At 39.2% G+C, this 17,626-nt stretch overlaps 1 protein-coding gene across 3 annotated transcripts in view; it reads left to right on the top strand.

Annotated features, from left to right (window-relative positions):
* The window catches only part of Cd28 (CD28 molecule), an 82,743-nt gene extending 69,994 nt beyond the window's left edge, over positions 1-12,749 (top strand). For all 3 annotated transcript variants that reach the window (XM_050154281.1, XM_050154282.1, XM_050154280.1), the window contains 3 exons: positions 1,375-1,731; positions 3,725-3,840; positions 8,907-12,749. In XM_050154281.1, coding sequence (XP_050010238.1) covers positions 1,404-1,731; positions 3,725-3,840; positions 8,907-9,035 — 573 coding nt within the window. In that variant the 5' untranslated portion in view covers positions 1,375-1,403 and the 3' untranslated portion in view covers positions 9,036-12,749. The remainder of the gene's footprint in view (positions 1-1,374; positions 1,732-3,724; positions 3,841-8,906) is intronic.
* The last annotated feature ends 4,877 nt before the right edge of the window (positions 12,750-17,626 follow it).

The following is a 17,626-nucleotide window of genomic DNA, read 5'->3' as shown; positions in this document are numbered from 1 at the left end:
TGCTCAACTGTGAAGGCTAGGTTCACAACAAAAAAAAATCATAAATAGGTAATTATTAGCTTGCCCCCAGCAAAAATTGATTTTATTTATAATAAACTTCTTTCACAGAAAAATATCAATGTGTTTACTTCTAAATAACTGAAGTTATGTTTCAGAAAAAGGTTGTAAGGTCTTTGATCTGTGAAGTTGAGTCTCCAAGTGTAAGGGGTCAGCTATCTATGTGGTATGGCTTTTGGTTTCAGTTCTGAATTTATTCACCATTTCTTCAATGACTGTAAATGAACATTCATGTTTCCAGACCTCATTCACCCCCCTTTGGCCACCCCCTCCCAAAGGAATATATAGGCATGGTGGCCCACACTTTTAATTCCAGCACTCAGGAAGCAGAGGTAGGTGAATCTGAGTTTCTATGCCAACCTGATCTGTGTAGTGAGTTCTAAGTCAGCCAGGGTTACAGAATGAGACCTGTTTTTTTTTTTTTTTTATATGTTGTTGTTTTGTTTTCTTTGTTTGTTTGCTTGCTTGTTTAGAAAAATGAATATAGAGCTAAAGACATTGTAGGCACCTGTTGCCAAGCCTGATTTCTGATTAGAGAGAACCAACTCCTGCGAGTTGTCTTTCACCCTCCACACAATATTTAAAATGTAATTATATTTTGTGAAATGGGGATACACTGGAAAATGGTATCAATGTGGTCTCCTCCCTAATAGAGTTGATAATGTGATTTCATTTAGTTTGCTTTTGAAGTGAGAAACTGAATGAGATAATATCTAAATCTTTGATTGTTTATTGCACAAAGGTAGAACTTCTCTTGATGTAAGACAACAAACATGCAAGTTTCTTGAGAGCCTGTTCTCTGAATTTGCTATGGAAGAAAAATTAAAGGCAACACTACAGAACTACAGATTTCTGCACCTCTTTATCCTACAAAGTCAAAATGTTTTGAAAGTTTTAAATCCCTTTATAGAAACCTGTCACATGATTGAAAACAAATTTATCTGGGCACCAGTGTCAGGTTTTCAGGCTGCTTCCAAGCATATCACTTAATCAGGAAGTCAACCTAAGACCTGATTAACATCTTAGGAATCTCAATTTGATTAAAAAATTTCTAGTGCATAGCTCAGTGATGACAGAAGGGTCACATTTTGCCATGTTTTGGGTGGAAACATGCTCCGTTTTCCCTTTCACAAAAGGATGCCAACATAATCAAAATATAAACTTTAAAACTTTTGGTATACTGATCACTCCAAGAAGACATATCTTTTATCTGTCAGGAGATTTGGTTGGAGATCTATAAAGTTGACTAATTCCTTTTGATTTCAGGACAAGAGAATTATTGTTCTTACATTGTAACTAAAACTTTTCCCTCCTCAGAAAACAAGATTTTGGTGAAACAGTCACCCATGCTTGTGGTGGATAACAATGACGTCACCCTCAGCTGCAGGTATTCTCACAACCTACTCTTGAAGGAGTTCCGGGCATCACTGTACAAGGGAGTGAACAGTGATGTGGAAGTCTGTGTTGCGAATGGGAATCTCACCTCTCAGCTTCAGATTCACTCAAATGTGGGGTTCACCTGTGATGGGAATTTGAACAATGAAACAGTGACATTCTACCTCCGGAATCTGCACGTCAATCAAACAGATATATACTTCTGCAGAGTTGAGGTCATGTACCCTCCTCCTTACCTAGACAATGAGAAGAGCAATGGAACGATTATTCACGTGAAAGGTAACTGTACTTGTGTTTGGCAATGCTGAACTCAAGGTTGGGGTAAATGGTGAGGCCAGAACACTCACCAATGATCTGAGACTAAAGACAAATAATTTTTAAACCTGTTTTCCTTTTACTTTAGAAATAATTTCAGCTTATATTTTGAATGCCTGTGCCTTTCTCACTGACATTATGTGGAAGAATGAGGGAAGAAGTTACAGACCATGGGAATAGAACCTGTAAGATTATTCTCGATTCAAGTAGGTCATGTCAGGAAAAAAATTTGTCATTAAAATGCTAGCCTGGATTTTTTTAATGCCTTTTGGCTAAGATCAAGTATAAAATTGAACACAGAGTCCTCTAAGAGGAAGCATAGCCTGATGGATCAGGACTCAGGAAGAATGGGTTGGATAACAAATTAATTTTTTTTTTGTGATCATGTTCTTCCTCCATTAGCTTTCTTTCCATTTTCCAAAACATGGAAAGGATGCTGAATTAGAAATTTAGGGGATATTAAATTTGTAATCTTGGGTAAGTTAACCAACTTTTTAATAGCCCCAAACTCAATATGATGAAGCAGTACTCATGAATCAGTAGCAATAAGTGTACTACGTCTATATTGAGATTATGTTCTATCTAGTCACTGGGGAGAAAAATAATAGGACTCTTAAACTTGAGATATGGTTATTGGCATCAACATATAAAACTGAGAGAGGCCAGGTAGATTATTATGTATATGCCTATATTATAGCTTTTCTTTTCCACAGAGTGATAAATAAGAAAACATGTTCCATTTTATATTCAATTCTAGCACAATTGCAATAAATGCATTTTCTTTTAGGCCAGAACAAAACTGTCATTGAGAAAAATCAAATACTAAACAAGGAAAAATATTATCTTAATACGTCAGAGTAGCTTTTGTGTTCTGGCAAAGATAGAAGCAATTAATGGGAGAATTCAGATTTCTAATATCAATATTGCTCAAGCAAAATAATTGATTGGATTAAGTCAAAGGATAAAAACGATATGTTATTTTGGAAGCCAAGAACAAAACATTTCTTCCATATAAATGATATACTACTTAGGCTAGTATTTTGTGTGTATACATACACATATACACATTTAGGAGAACTGGAAAAGATACTACTGATTATGTATTTATCAGCTTTCAACCTTTTTTGTATATTTGAAACGTAAGCAGGTAAACTGAAAAATACTTACACTCAACTTTGAGTTTCTGACTTAATCAATACGGCTTGAGAAAGGTGAAATAGATAATGTTTTCAAATATTGTCAGATAATTCTAATGTGTAGCCAGGATTAAAACTTCATGGACTAGAGTATTGTTTGTATTCTTTTTATTTATGTATTTTTATTACAACTTAATTATAAATAATTTGTAAATAAAAATGCTTTCAATTATTTTCAATGTTATGCATTTCAATCAACTATGAAGTATTCTTCCTATTTGTAATTTTCTGTAAGTTTCAATAGAGCTGCTTGTTTTCCCACTTCTTCTGACACTAGAGATGTGGTGTGTCTCAGTCAGCTTCAGATAACCTGTTGGAGCTGGAGTCAGACATTTGTCTTTGTAATTTTTCCAGGCTGGGTTTCTGACTACCATGTTAAGCTGGTGGTTTTTCTTAGGGTTTAAAAACATTTATATCATTTTACTTATTTCAAAGATAGAGTTTAGTGTATAGATAAATTACCTTCTGATGGGGGCAAGGGGATGGGGTCAGGTTAAAGTCATTGAAAATTGCCATTTTGAATTGCACAATGTTCAGCAAGATCCAGCGACTTCACTGTCACCAGTGTGCCACTCCAAAGCAATGGTTTCCAACCTCAGTGCTGTATGCTGCATGCTGAGATCAGAGGTGGGCTTGAATACGTTCCAAAATAGCAACACTAGAGCATCCATGCTGGTAATAGTTTGCATATTTTAGTACTTTCAAATTCTTCTCTGATGTTCAGGACAGAAGTCTTTAATCTACTCTGTTATGTTTTTCAGAGAAACATCTTTGTCGTGATCAGACAACTCCTAGGCTGTTCTGGGCACTGGTCGGGGCTGCTGGAGTCCTGTTTTGTTATGGCTTGCTAGTGACAGTGGCTCTTTATATTATCTGGGTAAGAGAAGCAACATTGCTTTTATGTAACTTCTCTGCACATGCACTCTGACTATATTAAGAATCCTGCCTGCATCTTTTCTACTGCAACGTTGAGATAGATGATATTTTTCTTTAGACTGTTCGACTTTATGTGGAGTAATGATCTGATGTGAGTTCTGTTTTCTAGAAGGCACTAAGTGGCCAGGAAGAATTAGAAACTAAATGGGGATATAAGAGTAGGCGATTAGAGGGTAGTTAAATTTCTTATCCTTATTTTTGCAATATAATAATTGCATATAAAGCATACACATAAATAGAAACATAAAGTATAAAAATCTAAACCTCATCAGGAAGCTAAGAAATGAAACCAATGAACAGCTTCAGCTCAGGGTCAAAAAATCAGGAGAAAGTAGGCTGCCGAAATTGTGTATTCAAACCAGAAGGAAACAAATCTATTTATGTCAGTCCTATTTTCTGCCTCTTGTGAAGCAGTTGCAGTGTGTGAGGCCAAGTATGGCACTGTCATTATGAGAGCATCAAGGGAGGGAGACTGTTTGGAGCTCTCCCCACTGAATAGAGTTTACCAGCCTCTGCAGATGGTTCTGAAAGAAGGTTGGTATATATATCCACCTTTCTCAATGTGGAATTTTTGATCCAAGCTTAAGAATTTTTTATTTGTTTCATTTTTCTGAGGCAATATCTCACTAGTGGCCCATCTTGGCCTGGAACTTGCTAAGCAGTCCGGACTGGCCTTGTCTCGGCCTCTCAAGTGCTGGAATTATAGGTGTGTGACACTGTGTCTGTCTTTTGAACATATTTCAAATTTTTAAATTTTATGTGTATGAGTGTTTGCCTGTTTGTGCATCACTTTGTGTGTGTGTGTGTGTGTGTGTGTGTGTGTGTGTGTGTGTATGGTGCCTATGGAAGCCAAAAGAGGGTATCAAATTTCCTGAAATTGGAGTTACAGGTGTTTGTTAGCTACCATGTGGGTGCTGGGAACTGAACCTGGGTCCTCTGGAAGAGAGGCCAGTGCTCTTAACCTCTGAGCCATCCTTCCCTCTCTCTTTTGAACACATTTTGATGAATACATTCACTGTTAGGAAGGAACAACCTTAGCAAGGATTATCTGAAGATTTTCTTTGAAACCTCTTTCTGTACAAAGAACAGAATGGCTTGTGTATTAACTTCACATGATTCTGAATTTTTTCCCAGAATATGCATGTAATTTATTTGATAAGAAATATATGCTGTGTGCAAGATGAAAGGGCTATTTCTCTTGTTGTTCTCAACCCATCTGCTATTAAGAACACTTAGGATTTAATGAATGCTTATTCTGTCACTAAATTGTGAAGACCTACAGTTTTGTATCCATTCCATCTTTTTTTATTATTTATTTATTTATTAAAGATTTCTGTCTCCTCCCCACCACTGCCTCCCATTTCCCTCTCCCTCCTCCAAACTACTCCCCCTCCCTCATCAGCCCAAAGAGCAGTAAGGGTTCCCTGCCCTGTGGGGAGTCCAAGGACCTCCCACCTCCGTCCAGGTCTAGTAAGGTGAACATCCAAACAGCCTAGGCTCCCACAAAGCCAGTACATGCAGTAGGATCAAAACTCAGTGCCATTGTTCTTGAGTTCTCAGTATTCCTCATTGTCCGCTATGTTCAGCGAGTCTGGTTTTATCCCATGCTTTTTCATTCCATCTTGATTAAAGGTCAGAGAGTTCAAACCTATTCTTTCTCCTCAAGGATGGACAACAGAACATTTGACCAAAGGTGTGGCTACTGGATGCTTTGCCCCTCAAAAGTCAGACAACGGGATGTTTGACTTAGGGTGAGGTTACTGGGTGTTTTGAGATGTAAGGAGGTTATTATGCTTGTTTATTCTTTGTATCATGGGAGTCTTGTGCCTTCCCCTTTTGATTGGGGCATAGAAGGATTGTGAGCAATGGACTCATGGCTTTTTGTATTTACTGGAAGTCTCCCAACTCTATCTTCTGTCTCTTTTCTATTTCTTTCCTCAACCTGCACTCCCCTTATCAGGAACATATGGCCAAGTTGGGCTGGACCTGATACTAAATAGGTAACCCTCATAGAAACCAAATAAAGACCTAACTAAGCCTGCTTGAAATATGATACCCATTTCAAGGCATTATAAATATATATATTTAACTGAGCAATGTACAGTCAGGGACTTCTGGAAGTCAGGCCCTGAAATGTTATCTTACTTTTACTATATTGTTGGGATGGGGACAGGACAACCTTAATTTTAAGTCACCAAGTTCTATAATCCAGTCTTCGGTTTAAATTATTTTCATATCTAGTATTCCTCACATATTTCTGTATTCACAAGACCACAGAGGACAGATGGATCTTTGCCAGGCTACCTTTTGACTGATCTATAACTTCTACACAGTAAGGGAACATAGTGTTTGAGAATTCTTTCTATTGTCTTTGGAATCTGCCTAGTTTGGCTTCTATAAGTTGTTCAATTATGATATAAATTACAGGAAAATATTGTTCAAGTCCTACCTCTGGTATCCGTTTAGAAGTTTCTCCCTTCTGGAGTTCTGAACATGCATTCCTGCTATCTTGTAGCTCTACAGTGGTTGCCAATGATTTTAGAATCCTAAGGTTTGGCTTGGTTTTACTAATTCTCAACCACTGGCTTTCTTGCTTGCTGTGTGGCTTTCAAAGTCTCTGAGAACTTCAATTTTCTAATTTGAAGGCCGGGTGCAGTGGCCCTATGGATACTCTTCCAGGAAAGGGGTTCCCTTGTTGTATGTTGACCCAGGTCAAAGGAGTTTACTAGCTTCGTGGGCAGTAGTTTTGGGAACTGCTTTAGCTCTCAGTGGTCTCACAGGAACCATTTTAAAACTGATGGTAAATACGCATTAGAAACCAGCTCCTAAAATGAGACACTAAGTTACTGAGTGACTGGAATCATCCAAAATAACAAAAGAAGCTTCTCACTTTCAATGAGTTAAAACAACTCACATTTCAAAACAGACATCAGAAATGTTTTGAGTTTTTCTCTGGCAGTCCCATAATTCCTTGTAAGTTTCATTTCTGCCTTGAGAGAGATGTTTTTGGCTTATCTCAGAAGGTCACTGTGACTTGGATAGTCTTAGTGCTTGAAGTGTCTTGTCATCTGTGGCTTTTGGGAGTCAACCCAGGTTGTCTAATAAGAACATCACTTATTTGGACCTCAAACCCAGGTCTTTGTACTCTCTGACCAAATAGAGCATGTAAAAATAATTTACATTTCACAGAACAATGTAACAATTTTACCTTGGGTTCATCTTTCTCTCTTTCTACTGTTTGATCAATAAGAATCTTAGTAAGCTTAACCACTTTCTGCGATCCTATTTTGGCTGCTCAGTAGTGTGCCTTGGTAGGTGTCAACTGTTTCCCAGAGCTTCCTGAGACCCCATGACATGCTCCTAGGCTGTGTGGGTTCCTAGGAGCAGCTTCAGTTTGTCTCTGTACTTGACCCGCTGTGGGCATTTGAGTAAAGAGAACGCTTCTCAGGCTGCCACCTGTTGCTCTCAGTTCTGGATTCCCTCTGAGGAGCTGTCAAACTTCTTTCCCTTCTTGAGCTTAGAGGAAGGTTATGTTTGTTTGGTTGTTTTTAGCATGCTCTTTGGCAATGTGTACTACAATGTGTGGTTAATCTGTGTTTAGGGTTGGAATCTACTACATTCATGACCATTTGAGTACATGGTTTCTGTATGCCCTGTTTGTTGCTGCCTTGTCTAGGAAACAAGTGGGTAGAGTTGTAAGGAAGGGCAAAGGTAGAGTGGCACCCATGTGCAGACACAGGAGGTGGGTACTCTACGCACACAAACACACATATACACATACACACACATATTGTGGGTGCACATGAGCACTGTAGATTCCAGATTGAGTTCCCATTCATTTCTAGTTTAAAGTCAGGATGATATAAACAAAACCCTCTATCTGATAATGGTTTTGTGGTAAGCATGGGAATTGATTGTAACAGGTTTTCTTTATCTTTGTGTGTAACTTGGAGGTCTTCAGTCATGGCACCTTTCTCATTGAGTCCTTTCTTTAAGTTATAGTTTCACTAGATTATCCACTGGCAAGGATTAGCGTTTGGGGGTCAGTAAGGAAACCCTAAAGGTTAACATCAGTGCTGAGATGCTTACCTGAGTAGCATCAGTGCTTACCCAAAGCCTCTGGGTGTAGAAAGAAAGCCAAGGCTATCGTTACCCTCTCATTTATCTGTTTGGGAAAGCTTGTTACTCATACTTAGTGCATAGGACCTATGTGTTTAGAAATAGGCATTCTTTTTTTTTCACAGTAAAAAAATCTATAATAGAATTCCATAATAGACAATCCACATGGCTTTCTGCTTTTGTTGCTAAGCCTGGGGAATAGTGGTGGGTGACATTATTGCCTCTGCAGAATACACACACACACACACACACACACACTCACACACACATGGAATAGGAACATAGTAATCAGAACTAGAAAACCTCATTCATTTGGTCTCTGCTGACATAAATTTATTATTATTTCAGATCCTGAAAGGAATGAAAGATTTTTCTGGTTAATTATGGAAAAACAACTTACTTAATGGATGATTAAAGTAGAAATGCTTAACTTATCCAGAAAGGAAGGGCATTTAAATATCAATGATAGTTAATTGCCACCACTATTCCCCAGGCTTAGCAACATCTGGTTGAAATTTTACCAGGAGCAGAGAAAAAGGAATGACCCTGAACCTGGAGTTTACTTACTTCAAATCTTGACCAAGTTTTTGACTGGGGATCCAAAGCATCATTGCTAGATCAATGTGATGGTAATATGTTCTTAAGTATGCTCTTGGACTTTTGATTAGGTGACAACGTTGTGAGTAAATGGGCCCATTTCTATAAATCAGCTTCCTGTAGATTTTTAGTAGACTGGCAGCCAGCTTTTGCTTAATCTCTATCACAATCCAATGCTACTTCTTAGGGTCATTTGGCAGCTGCTGTTCTGAATAACTAACCCTAAAGTCTTAGGACCTCTCCCATAATAGCTCCTCTAAGTCCTTCCTTATTGACTTCTTTCCTCTGCAGACAAATAGCAGAAGGAACAGACTCCTTCAGAGTGACTACATGAACATGACGCCCCGGAGACTCGGGCCCACACGCAAGCATTACCAGCCCTATGCTCCAGCGAGAGACTTCGCAGCCTACCGTCCCTGACAGGGACCCCTATCCAGAAGCCAGCCGGCTGGTGCCCCTCCACCTGCTCAACACCACTGCTCTGGATAGGAAAGGACTGTCTCATCTTCAGCCGGCCACTTTGGACCTCTCCTGGGCCACCTTTGCTAATTGTTTCGGAGTGTCTAGATCCAACATCACGAACATCTGGAGACTCTGGAATGAATTCAAAGAAACTTTTATGGCAGGCTAAATTCTGCATGCCTTGACCCATACTCAAGCTTAGTATATTTATTGACTTGATTGAAAAGTTAGAGTAGAGAAAACAAAAGCGAGAGGATTCTTCAGCTGTTGAAGTCCATTTTCAGGCTGCACTGAGCCTGGTTCGTGTCTCACTCACTGGCTCATTTCAGTCATGTGAAGTGTGACAGCTAAAGATGTCTTAGATGGAGTAGAAAGGCCAGAACAGCCTTCTCTTTAGCTAAGCTGGTGTTTAATGTGGGGAAAGGGTACAGTTACAGAGCATAGACTGAAGTATTTGAAAATAACTAAAACACTGTTTCCCACCCACAAAATGAGCCACTTAGTTCCATCTTTAGTGCTTTTCTGTTAGTTTAGAAAGATGTAGACACATATTTAATGAATTCTGACCACTTTTAATCACTTTGACCAGTGGAATGCCCTCAAAGCACCCCCAGAGTTTGCTTTTCTCATTCCTTGTCATGGGAATTCAGTATTATTAATAGTCACAAGATGATTTCAAAACTAAACAGCTCTCCCACACCAGGAAGCGTGTGAGAGGAAATAAGGTCACTATATATATCCTGAATGCTGTGGAGGATTATCTGTTTAGTAGCTTGTTCCAGGCAAACCATTTAAACCATGGTTTCCTTGTTGTCTTTGTTGGGACCTGAAGTGGAGTACTGAAATTGCATCTATAGAGTGCTAGTCATGATACTGTGAAAAGGGGATATTAGCATTTAGTAGGCAGTAAGGATGAGTTCCAGGGAGCTTCCTCTGAGGAAGGGGATGAGGAAACTCTTAGTATGTACTCAAGAGATGGATGTTTTCAAGACTGCATCTTAGAGAGCCCTGCTGTGTGTTCCTTTAGACTCTAAAGTTTAGAGGCACTGTATTTGCGCCAGGGCTCAGAACTGTAGAATTTTGTGAGCCCAGCTGCTTTGTACCCTGTGGATTCATTGACATGAAAAATCATTCCGGACTGCATCTTTAGGGACTTCAAAGTTCTCATGAGCATCTACAAACATTTTTTTTTCTTTGCTTCCAGTTTGGGTCAACTGGAAAACATCTATGGACCTTAAAGAATGAGTCTATAGCCGTCTCTGCATTTGTTTAATGCATTGAATTATTCAGAGGTTTTAGAGCCCAGTAGGCCAGGTAAAAATCTCTTTACTAGTTGAATGGCCTCAGGCAAATTACTGTTCATCTAAGACTACGATTCCTCAACTGTAAAATGAACATAATGAAACTTGCTGTGATCCTCCTGCCTCTACCTCCCAAGTGTTGGGATTACAGGGGCCCACAATCATGCCCATCTTGTAATATAAATTTATACCCAAACTCATGAGGATCTCTCAGCTTCAATAATTTTCTAGCCAATTAGAATAGATTCTCTTGCAATCAAACACAAGGCATTTCCCCCTACCGCTGTCTTTGTATATAAAGAAGTCTTTAAACATTTTTTTTAAATATCATGAGGAGGAAGGGATAGGAATCTTTTCATTCTAGACAAATGACATTGTGCTCTGATAGATTATTTTTTTTTTAAGTTGGCTTCCACTCTGTGCCTTTAGTTAAGCCAGCAAAGGCCAAGATCAGCCTGATTTGTGTGATGAAAGACTGCTGGCTTGACCCTGGTGCTTGTGATCACAGCCAGCCTTTGACATGTGGCATTCTTGAATCAAAGTTACAAAATTATATTTGAAGATGACATCACTGGAGAGTTTTCAGAAAGGGCAAGAGCAAATAACAAACACTTTTTTAATGGAAAGATTTAATCTTTGGTAATCAATAACTTTATTTTCTTACTGGAAAAGGACTGAAGGTGAATCATACCCAAGATTTCTCATAACTCTCTGAAAAGAACCAAAGTACAGGAGTCATCGATGTTTCACTATTGAAATGAACCAACAAATGGTTTAAAAACACTGGTTTAGAGTAATGCTTTTTTGCCATTTTGGATGTAGTGTTTATGAGGAAAACTGTGTCATTTGCTGCTATTATTGCAAGAGTCTTGAAATTAAAGGTGTGCCTATAATTTTTAATTGTGAGGTCACCTGTTTGGGATTGAGCATGCCAATTTAAAGAGGCCCGGTGTACCTTATATCTGCATCCAATGATGAAATAACCACACTAACATGTGCCTGCTTTTAAACTCATGCTTTAATGTTGTCCCCAGGACGGTTATGCAATGAATCTGGAGATATTTTGCTATTTGAAAGAGTGTATCATAAATTCTTTTACATCTCTTGATTCTCTCTCTCTCTCTCTCTCTGTTTCTCTCTCGTCTCCTCCTTAACTCTATCTCTGTCAAGATTTTCAAATATTGGTTTCTGTTGGAAAAAATGCAACTTGTGGTTTCTTGGCTTCAAGGGCAGTGTGTCAACAGGCCAATATTTTGACTCTTTGAGATGTCAGGCTGGCTTTACTTGTGCTTTGTCTGCTGTGTCTGCCATGGGACACCTACAGCTTGACTGAGCCTTCAGACATTTAGTTCTTCAATCATTTAGCCAACTAACCAAGCCACTAATCTGCATGATTGAATGGGCACACTGAGGGTCAATTCAATGTCTGATCCCTCACCCCAGTCTCTGTACTGCACATGGGAACTACAGTTGACTGTGTTCTCACCTAGACATGTTAAATTCAACTACATGAGCTGGATCTGAAACCACCATACTTACTTCCATTTAGCCACCACTAACCCAGGTCATACAAAATGGGGTGGATTCTTTCAGAACTTGGGGAAGGGACTTTGTCCTATCCAAAAAGTCAGTTGAAGCTTAAATCTTTCTTGCACTGATATGTCTATGCAAATATCAAAAGCTTGTTTCAATATCAGGGACTTTATATATACTGCATTCTCTGTCTAGAATGCTATTCCCTAGGTATCTATTTGGTTTCCTCTTACTTCCTTACATATTAGCTTAAATGTTTCAACTTTCAACTGTAATTAATTACCCAGTACATCCTGTTTTCTTGCCTTATTTTCCTCCATAACATGTTACCATCTCTTATACTAGATGTTTTTCTTATTCACTGGTCTATTGTTTCTTTTTCTAATCTAGACTGACTCTTCATAAAAAAAAAAAAAGAACTCCATTTTCTTTTTTCTTTTTCTTTTTTGCTGTTTTTCCCAGTGCTTAGAATAATGCTTAGTGTGCAATAAGTATTTATTGGCTGAATAAACGGATTTCACATGGGCTTATGAATTAATGGTGACTCTAAATGATCTAATCACACTCTGAGAGGGAAAGAATCGGTTTTATTTTCCACTTCTTATTAGAAACATGAGAGGTAAAGCATATGCAAAAAAATCTGGTGGAATAACATCTAATTTATATAAGTTAATTTACAATTTAGAAATTTTTGTGTAATCTGAAAAGGTACAGTTATAATCATTCTAAAAATGGTATTCTAAACAAACCTATTAGGAGAAAGTTGATTTTCCATTTAAAATTTCCAAATTCTCTCTTAATAGGTTGTTGATAATGTTTTATTTTCTTTTATTTTTACATTTTGAAATAAATGTTTATTTCATAGACAAATGTCAAGTGCAAATAAGGCTTTTGTATTTTATTTATTTTTGTAATACTTATTTATTTTTAAATTTCATTTTACATTCCAACCACAATTTTCCATCACACTCCTCCTCCTGTCTCCCTTTACCTTCCCCCATGTCTCCCCTCATCCAGTCCCCCCAAGCGGTAAGGGCTCTCATGGGGAGTCCACAAAGTCTGGCTCATTAAGTTGGGGCAGGACCAAGCCTCTTCCTCCTGCATTAAGGCTGAACATAGCATTCCACCATAGGGATGGGGCTCTAAACTCGCTCATGCATGCACCAGGGATAGATCCTGGTCCTACTGCCAAGGGCCCTTCAGACAATCCAAGTTTCATCACTGTCTTCTATATATGTAGTTCAGTACCACGGAGACTCCACAGCTGTTGGTCTAGAGTTCATTAGTTTCCACAAGCTTGGTTCAGGTGTCTCTGTAGATTCCTCTATCATGATCTTGACCTCCCTTGCTCATATCTTCCCTCCTCCCTCTCTTTGACTGGATTCCTGGAACTTGGCTTGTTGCTTGGTTGTGGATCTCTGCATCTGGTTCCATCAGTTACTGGATGAAGGCTCTCTGATGATAGTTGGGGTATTCACCAATATGATTACAGGGGAAGGCCAGTTCAGGCACCCTTTCTACTGTTGCTAGGAGTCTTAGCTGGGGTCATCCTTGTAGATTCTTAGGAATTTGCCTCGCACCAGGTTTCTCCCTAACCCCATAATGGCTCTCTATATCAAGATCTCTCTTACAAGCCAGGTGATGATGGCACACACCTTTAATCCCAGCACTTGGGAGGCAGAGGAAGGCAGATCTCTGTGAATTCGAAGCCAGCTTAGTCTACAAGAGCTAGTTTCAGGACTGGCATCAAAGCTACAGAGAAGCCTTGTCTCAAAAGGAAAAAAAAATCTTTTTTACTACTCTCTCTCTGTCCCTCTCTTCCCTCAACCATCCAGTGTCCTCATGTTCTCTCATGTTCTCATCTCTTCTCTTTACCACTCCCCTCACCCCTGTTTACTCAGGGGATCTCATTTAATTCCCTTTTCAAGGGCAATCTATGTGTCCCCCTTAGGGTCTTCCTTGTTACCTAGCTTCTCTGGAGCTGTAGATTCTAGTCTGGTTATCCTTTGTTTTATGTCTAATATCCATTTAGGAGTGAGTACATACCATGTCTGTCTTTCTGAATCTGGGTTACCTCATTCAGGATGTCTTTTTTTTTTTCTAGTTCCATCCATATGCCTGCAGACTTCATGATGTCATTGTTTTTTTTTTACAGCTGAGTAATATTCCATTGTGTAAATGTACTACATTTCCTTTATCCATTCTTCAGTTGAGGAGCATCTACTTTGTTTCTAGGTTTTGGCTATTATAAATAATGTTGCTATGAACATTGTTGAGGAAGTGTCCTTGTTGACTGAATATCCTTTGGGTATATGCTTGAGTGGTATTAATGGGTTTTTGGATACATTTTATTTATTTGCTAATAGGATTGGAGTGATAGGTCAGTGGCTCAGAGCATGGGGTGCTCTTCCAGAGACCCTGAGTTTAATTCCAAACACCTCCATCTGATACTCTTCTTTGGCCTCCATGGACACCAGGAATTCTTGTGGTGCAGCTGACGTACATTTAGGCAAAGCATCCATATACATAAAATAAACAAATAAATAAAAATAATTCATTTGTTGACAATTTTATATATGTATATGATGTATCTTGATAAACTCCTCACCACCATGTCCCCTGGATAGTCCTCAAGGCATCTCCCTTTCATTTTCATGTCCTCTCCTTTTTCTTTATTTTCTTTTTTGGTAGTCCACTAAATCAATTTAGTTGCTACTTGCTGGAATGCTTGCCAGTGTTATTGGCTTGATTTTGTCCAGGTCTTATGCAGGGCATCATAGCTGCTGTGAGCTCATGAGCGCCGTGTCTGGAGCACAGCATCTCACACACTCCTCACACTCTCCAGCTCTTACACTCTCTTAGTTCCCTCGTCTATGATGTGCCCTGAGTTTTGGGGGGAAAGGTTGATTAAATGTCCCTGAGCACTCAACAGTCACTCATTCTCACCAATATGACTAATCATGAATCTTTGGATTGCTACCCAGTACAGAATAGAGGCTTGTTTACCCAAGGCTGAGAGCAGCACTAAGATGTGGGTAAAAATAGAAATATTTAGAAGGCAGTCCTCATGTCCATTTGGAAAAACAATATTAGTAGTTTCCCTGTTGTGACCCATGAGTTTATAGTGTCAGGCCTCAATTTCCTTCTGTGAAGTAGGACTCAAATCAGAAAAGCAGCTGGTAGCTCCCATAATCTTCTTGCCACTATTACATCTGTGGGCACATCTTGTCTGGCAGGTTGACAGTGTAGCCTTCAGGATCCAGTTCTAAGTGAGACCGTTTATAACTCCCCCCCCCCAACCCCAGTCACTTGTTAAGCACTTCTCAGCACTATGAAAGTTATTCAACCAGAGAGAAGTTCTCAGCTCAGTTCTGGGTTGATTTCTCTGTTCCATGATCAAAGCATGTTGAATGTCCAGCAATAGGACTTTACCATGTGGTTAAGGTAAGCAACCAAGAACAATGACAACAGCCTGTGCTGCTTTGTGGGCCTCTGCAGTTTCTGTGACTAGTAATTTGTAGAGACATATCCCATGCCTAACACTGAGGGTTTTCATTGAGAATCCATGCTTTCTGGGGAATGCATTTTGTCAATGCTTTAAACCTATTTTTGCTTATTATTTCTGAAAATATGGCTTTTGTAGTTAAAAACTCACCCGACAGCTGAATTACTACTCTTTTCTATGAAGTGATTTTTTATCCCAATGAAGTCTATAAATGTCTTGTTTGGCTCTGATTCAAAACGATCTCATTGGTGAGGACACAAAATACCAATATCTTCACCTGTCGTGTTTGTGGCATAGTGGATGCTTGAAAGGCTTGCAGCAGCTTCAACAAAAGAGAACAACAAACAAATAAAACTTGGAGCAAGATGAAAATTTATACCAAATCAATATTTAACACACATGCCACCAGAGAGGGGAGCTGGGGGAGGAAGAATGTACATGCAGTAGGCAGACACTTGAGCCACAGACACAAGAGCTTATCTGGTGCCTGATAATCCATGTAGCTGTTTCTACTTAGCCTCAAGTTTTACTTTGAAGATGGCCTGGAGTAAAAAAAAAAAGTGTATAATTAATTCATCTTTAAACACACCTTTTCTTTTCTTGAAACAAGACTTATTAAATTTAGTAAATGTAATAAAATCTTGAGAAAAAAATGGGCTGACATGCCTGGTACTATTCAAGAAAGACTCAACTAGTTTCACAGATGTTTCAACAGAAAATCAGATCAACTGAAAAGGTACCAGATTGACAAATGTGAAAAATTCAACTACTACACAAATCTCAGCAAGGAAATCTTTATTGTACTGATGAAAATTATATAACCCATTTCTGTTAAAAAAGAAAAGTTCAAGTACCTTCAAACTCCTCTTCAAGGTGGAACACAATGCAGACTTTAAGACATCACCAGACAGAACCCTCTGCCATGTCTTAACTGTACAAATGTGCCAATTTACAAATATCAGTCCCAAGTGCACTTTTTTCCTTTGTCTGGGAATTAAGTCCAGGACTTCATGTAGGCAAGGACACAACCAGCTGAGGAGCATGTCCAACACAGATCAATTTCCTTTGATAGTGGGGGGAGTAATGTGCATATATACCTTCATGTACTTCATGTGTGGGTGAGTGAATAAGCACATGTGTGTGCATATACACGTTGATGATGGCTATCTTGGTCTATTATTTCTCACTCTACGTTTTGAGGCAGACTCTCACTCAGTCTGGAACTCATGCCAGTGAGCTCCAGTAGGCTCCTGCCTCCACCTTCCCAGCCCTAGTATGACAGACAGGGAAGCACCAATGCCTGACTCTTTATGAATGCTTAGATCCTGGTGCTTGTACAGCAAGTCCCCCACTCATGGGGCCAAATCCCTAGACCCACATTCCTATTTAAACAATACTGTTTGTCTTCTTTCGTTGTATCTGGAACAGAGATAATGGAGAGGTAAGACAAATGGAAGAAATATCTGGACTCATTGCGACGGAGGGCTGATTACCACAGTAACAAGCAGCATAGAAATGGCCCAGGAACCCTCTCTAAAACTTGCTGGGGCTGTGCTTCTACTGAGCCCCCTGAGCTCTCCGCCACTGAGGCTCAATTGACTTGCTGGCAGTGGTCCTCAGGAGTTTGGTTCTTCAAAAACACACTTTCCCCCATCTGGCATCCTGAAAGAAAGGTGTGTTTTTGTTTTGTTTTGTTTGCTTTGTTTTAAGATTCACGAACTTTTGGCTCTTAAACTCCAGATCACTTTCAGAGCAGGATGTGGGGCACCAGCTTATGTGTCCTTTGCTCATTTCAAGGTTCACATCGAACGAAATGCTTGAAATCACTTGCGTTGAAATTTAAAGGGTCCAAGAATATACTAGATTTCCCGAGCTGACCTCATTCTTGGGGCCAAATCAAAATCTAATCCATGCTTTGGACAGGCCATGCCTTTTCCACTTGCCCATTAGACTCTGTGAAAGGATTTGATGGGCTACAAACTCAAGGGGACAAAAAGTTGTAAGAGAGGGTAATTTGCATTTCAGTCAAAGATATCTCACTGACAGATAATCTCCTTTGTCTCCAAAGAGCAAACTGTGAGCTGGGTGGAAATGTCAGTTGAGACAGAAGAGCAGCAAACAGTTTTGTTTTCCTATAGTTGTGGTTTTACACGGCTACAGTGACACACAGAGATGAAAATGTTCAGCATGAACTCCAGTTATTATCTGAG

Source organism: Alexandromys fortis, unplaced genomic scaffold (assembly GCF_014885135.2).
Source record: "Alexandromys fortis isolate MF-2015 unplaced genomic scaffold, M_Fortis_MF-2015_v1.1 scaffold_40, whole genome shotgun sequence".
NCBI classification, from domain to species: Eukaryota; Metazoa; Chordata; class Mammalia; order Rodentia; family Cricetidae; genus Alexandromys; species Alexandromys fortis.
The sequence above is the reverse complement of the archived record's forward strand: the minus strand, read 5'-3'. Positions and strand labels throughout refer to the sequence as shown.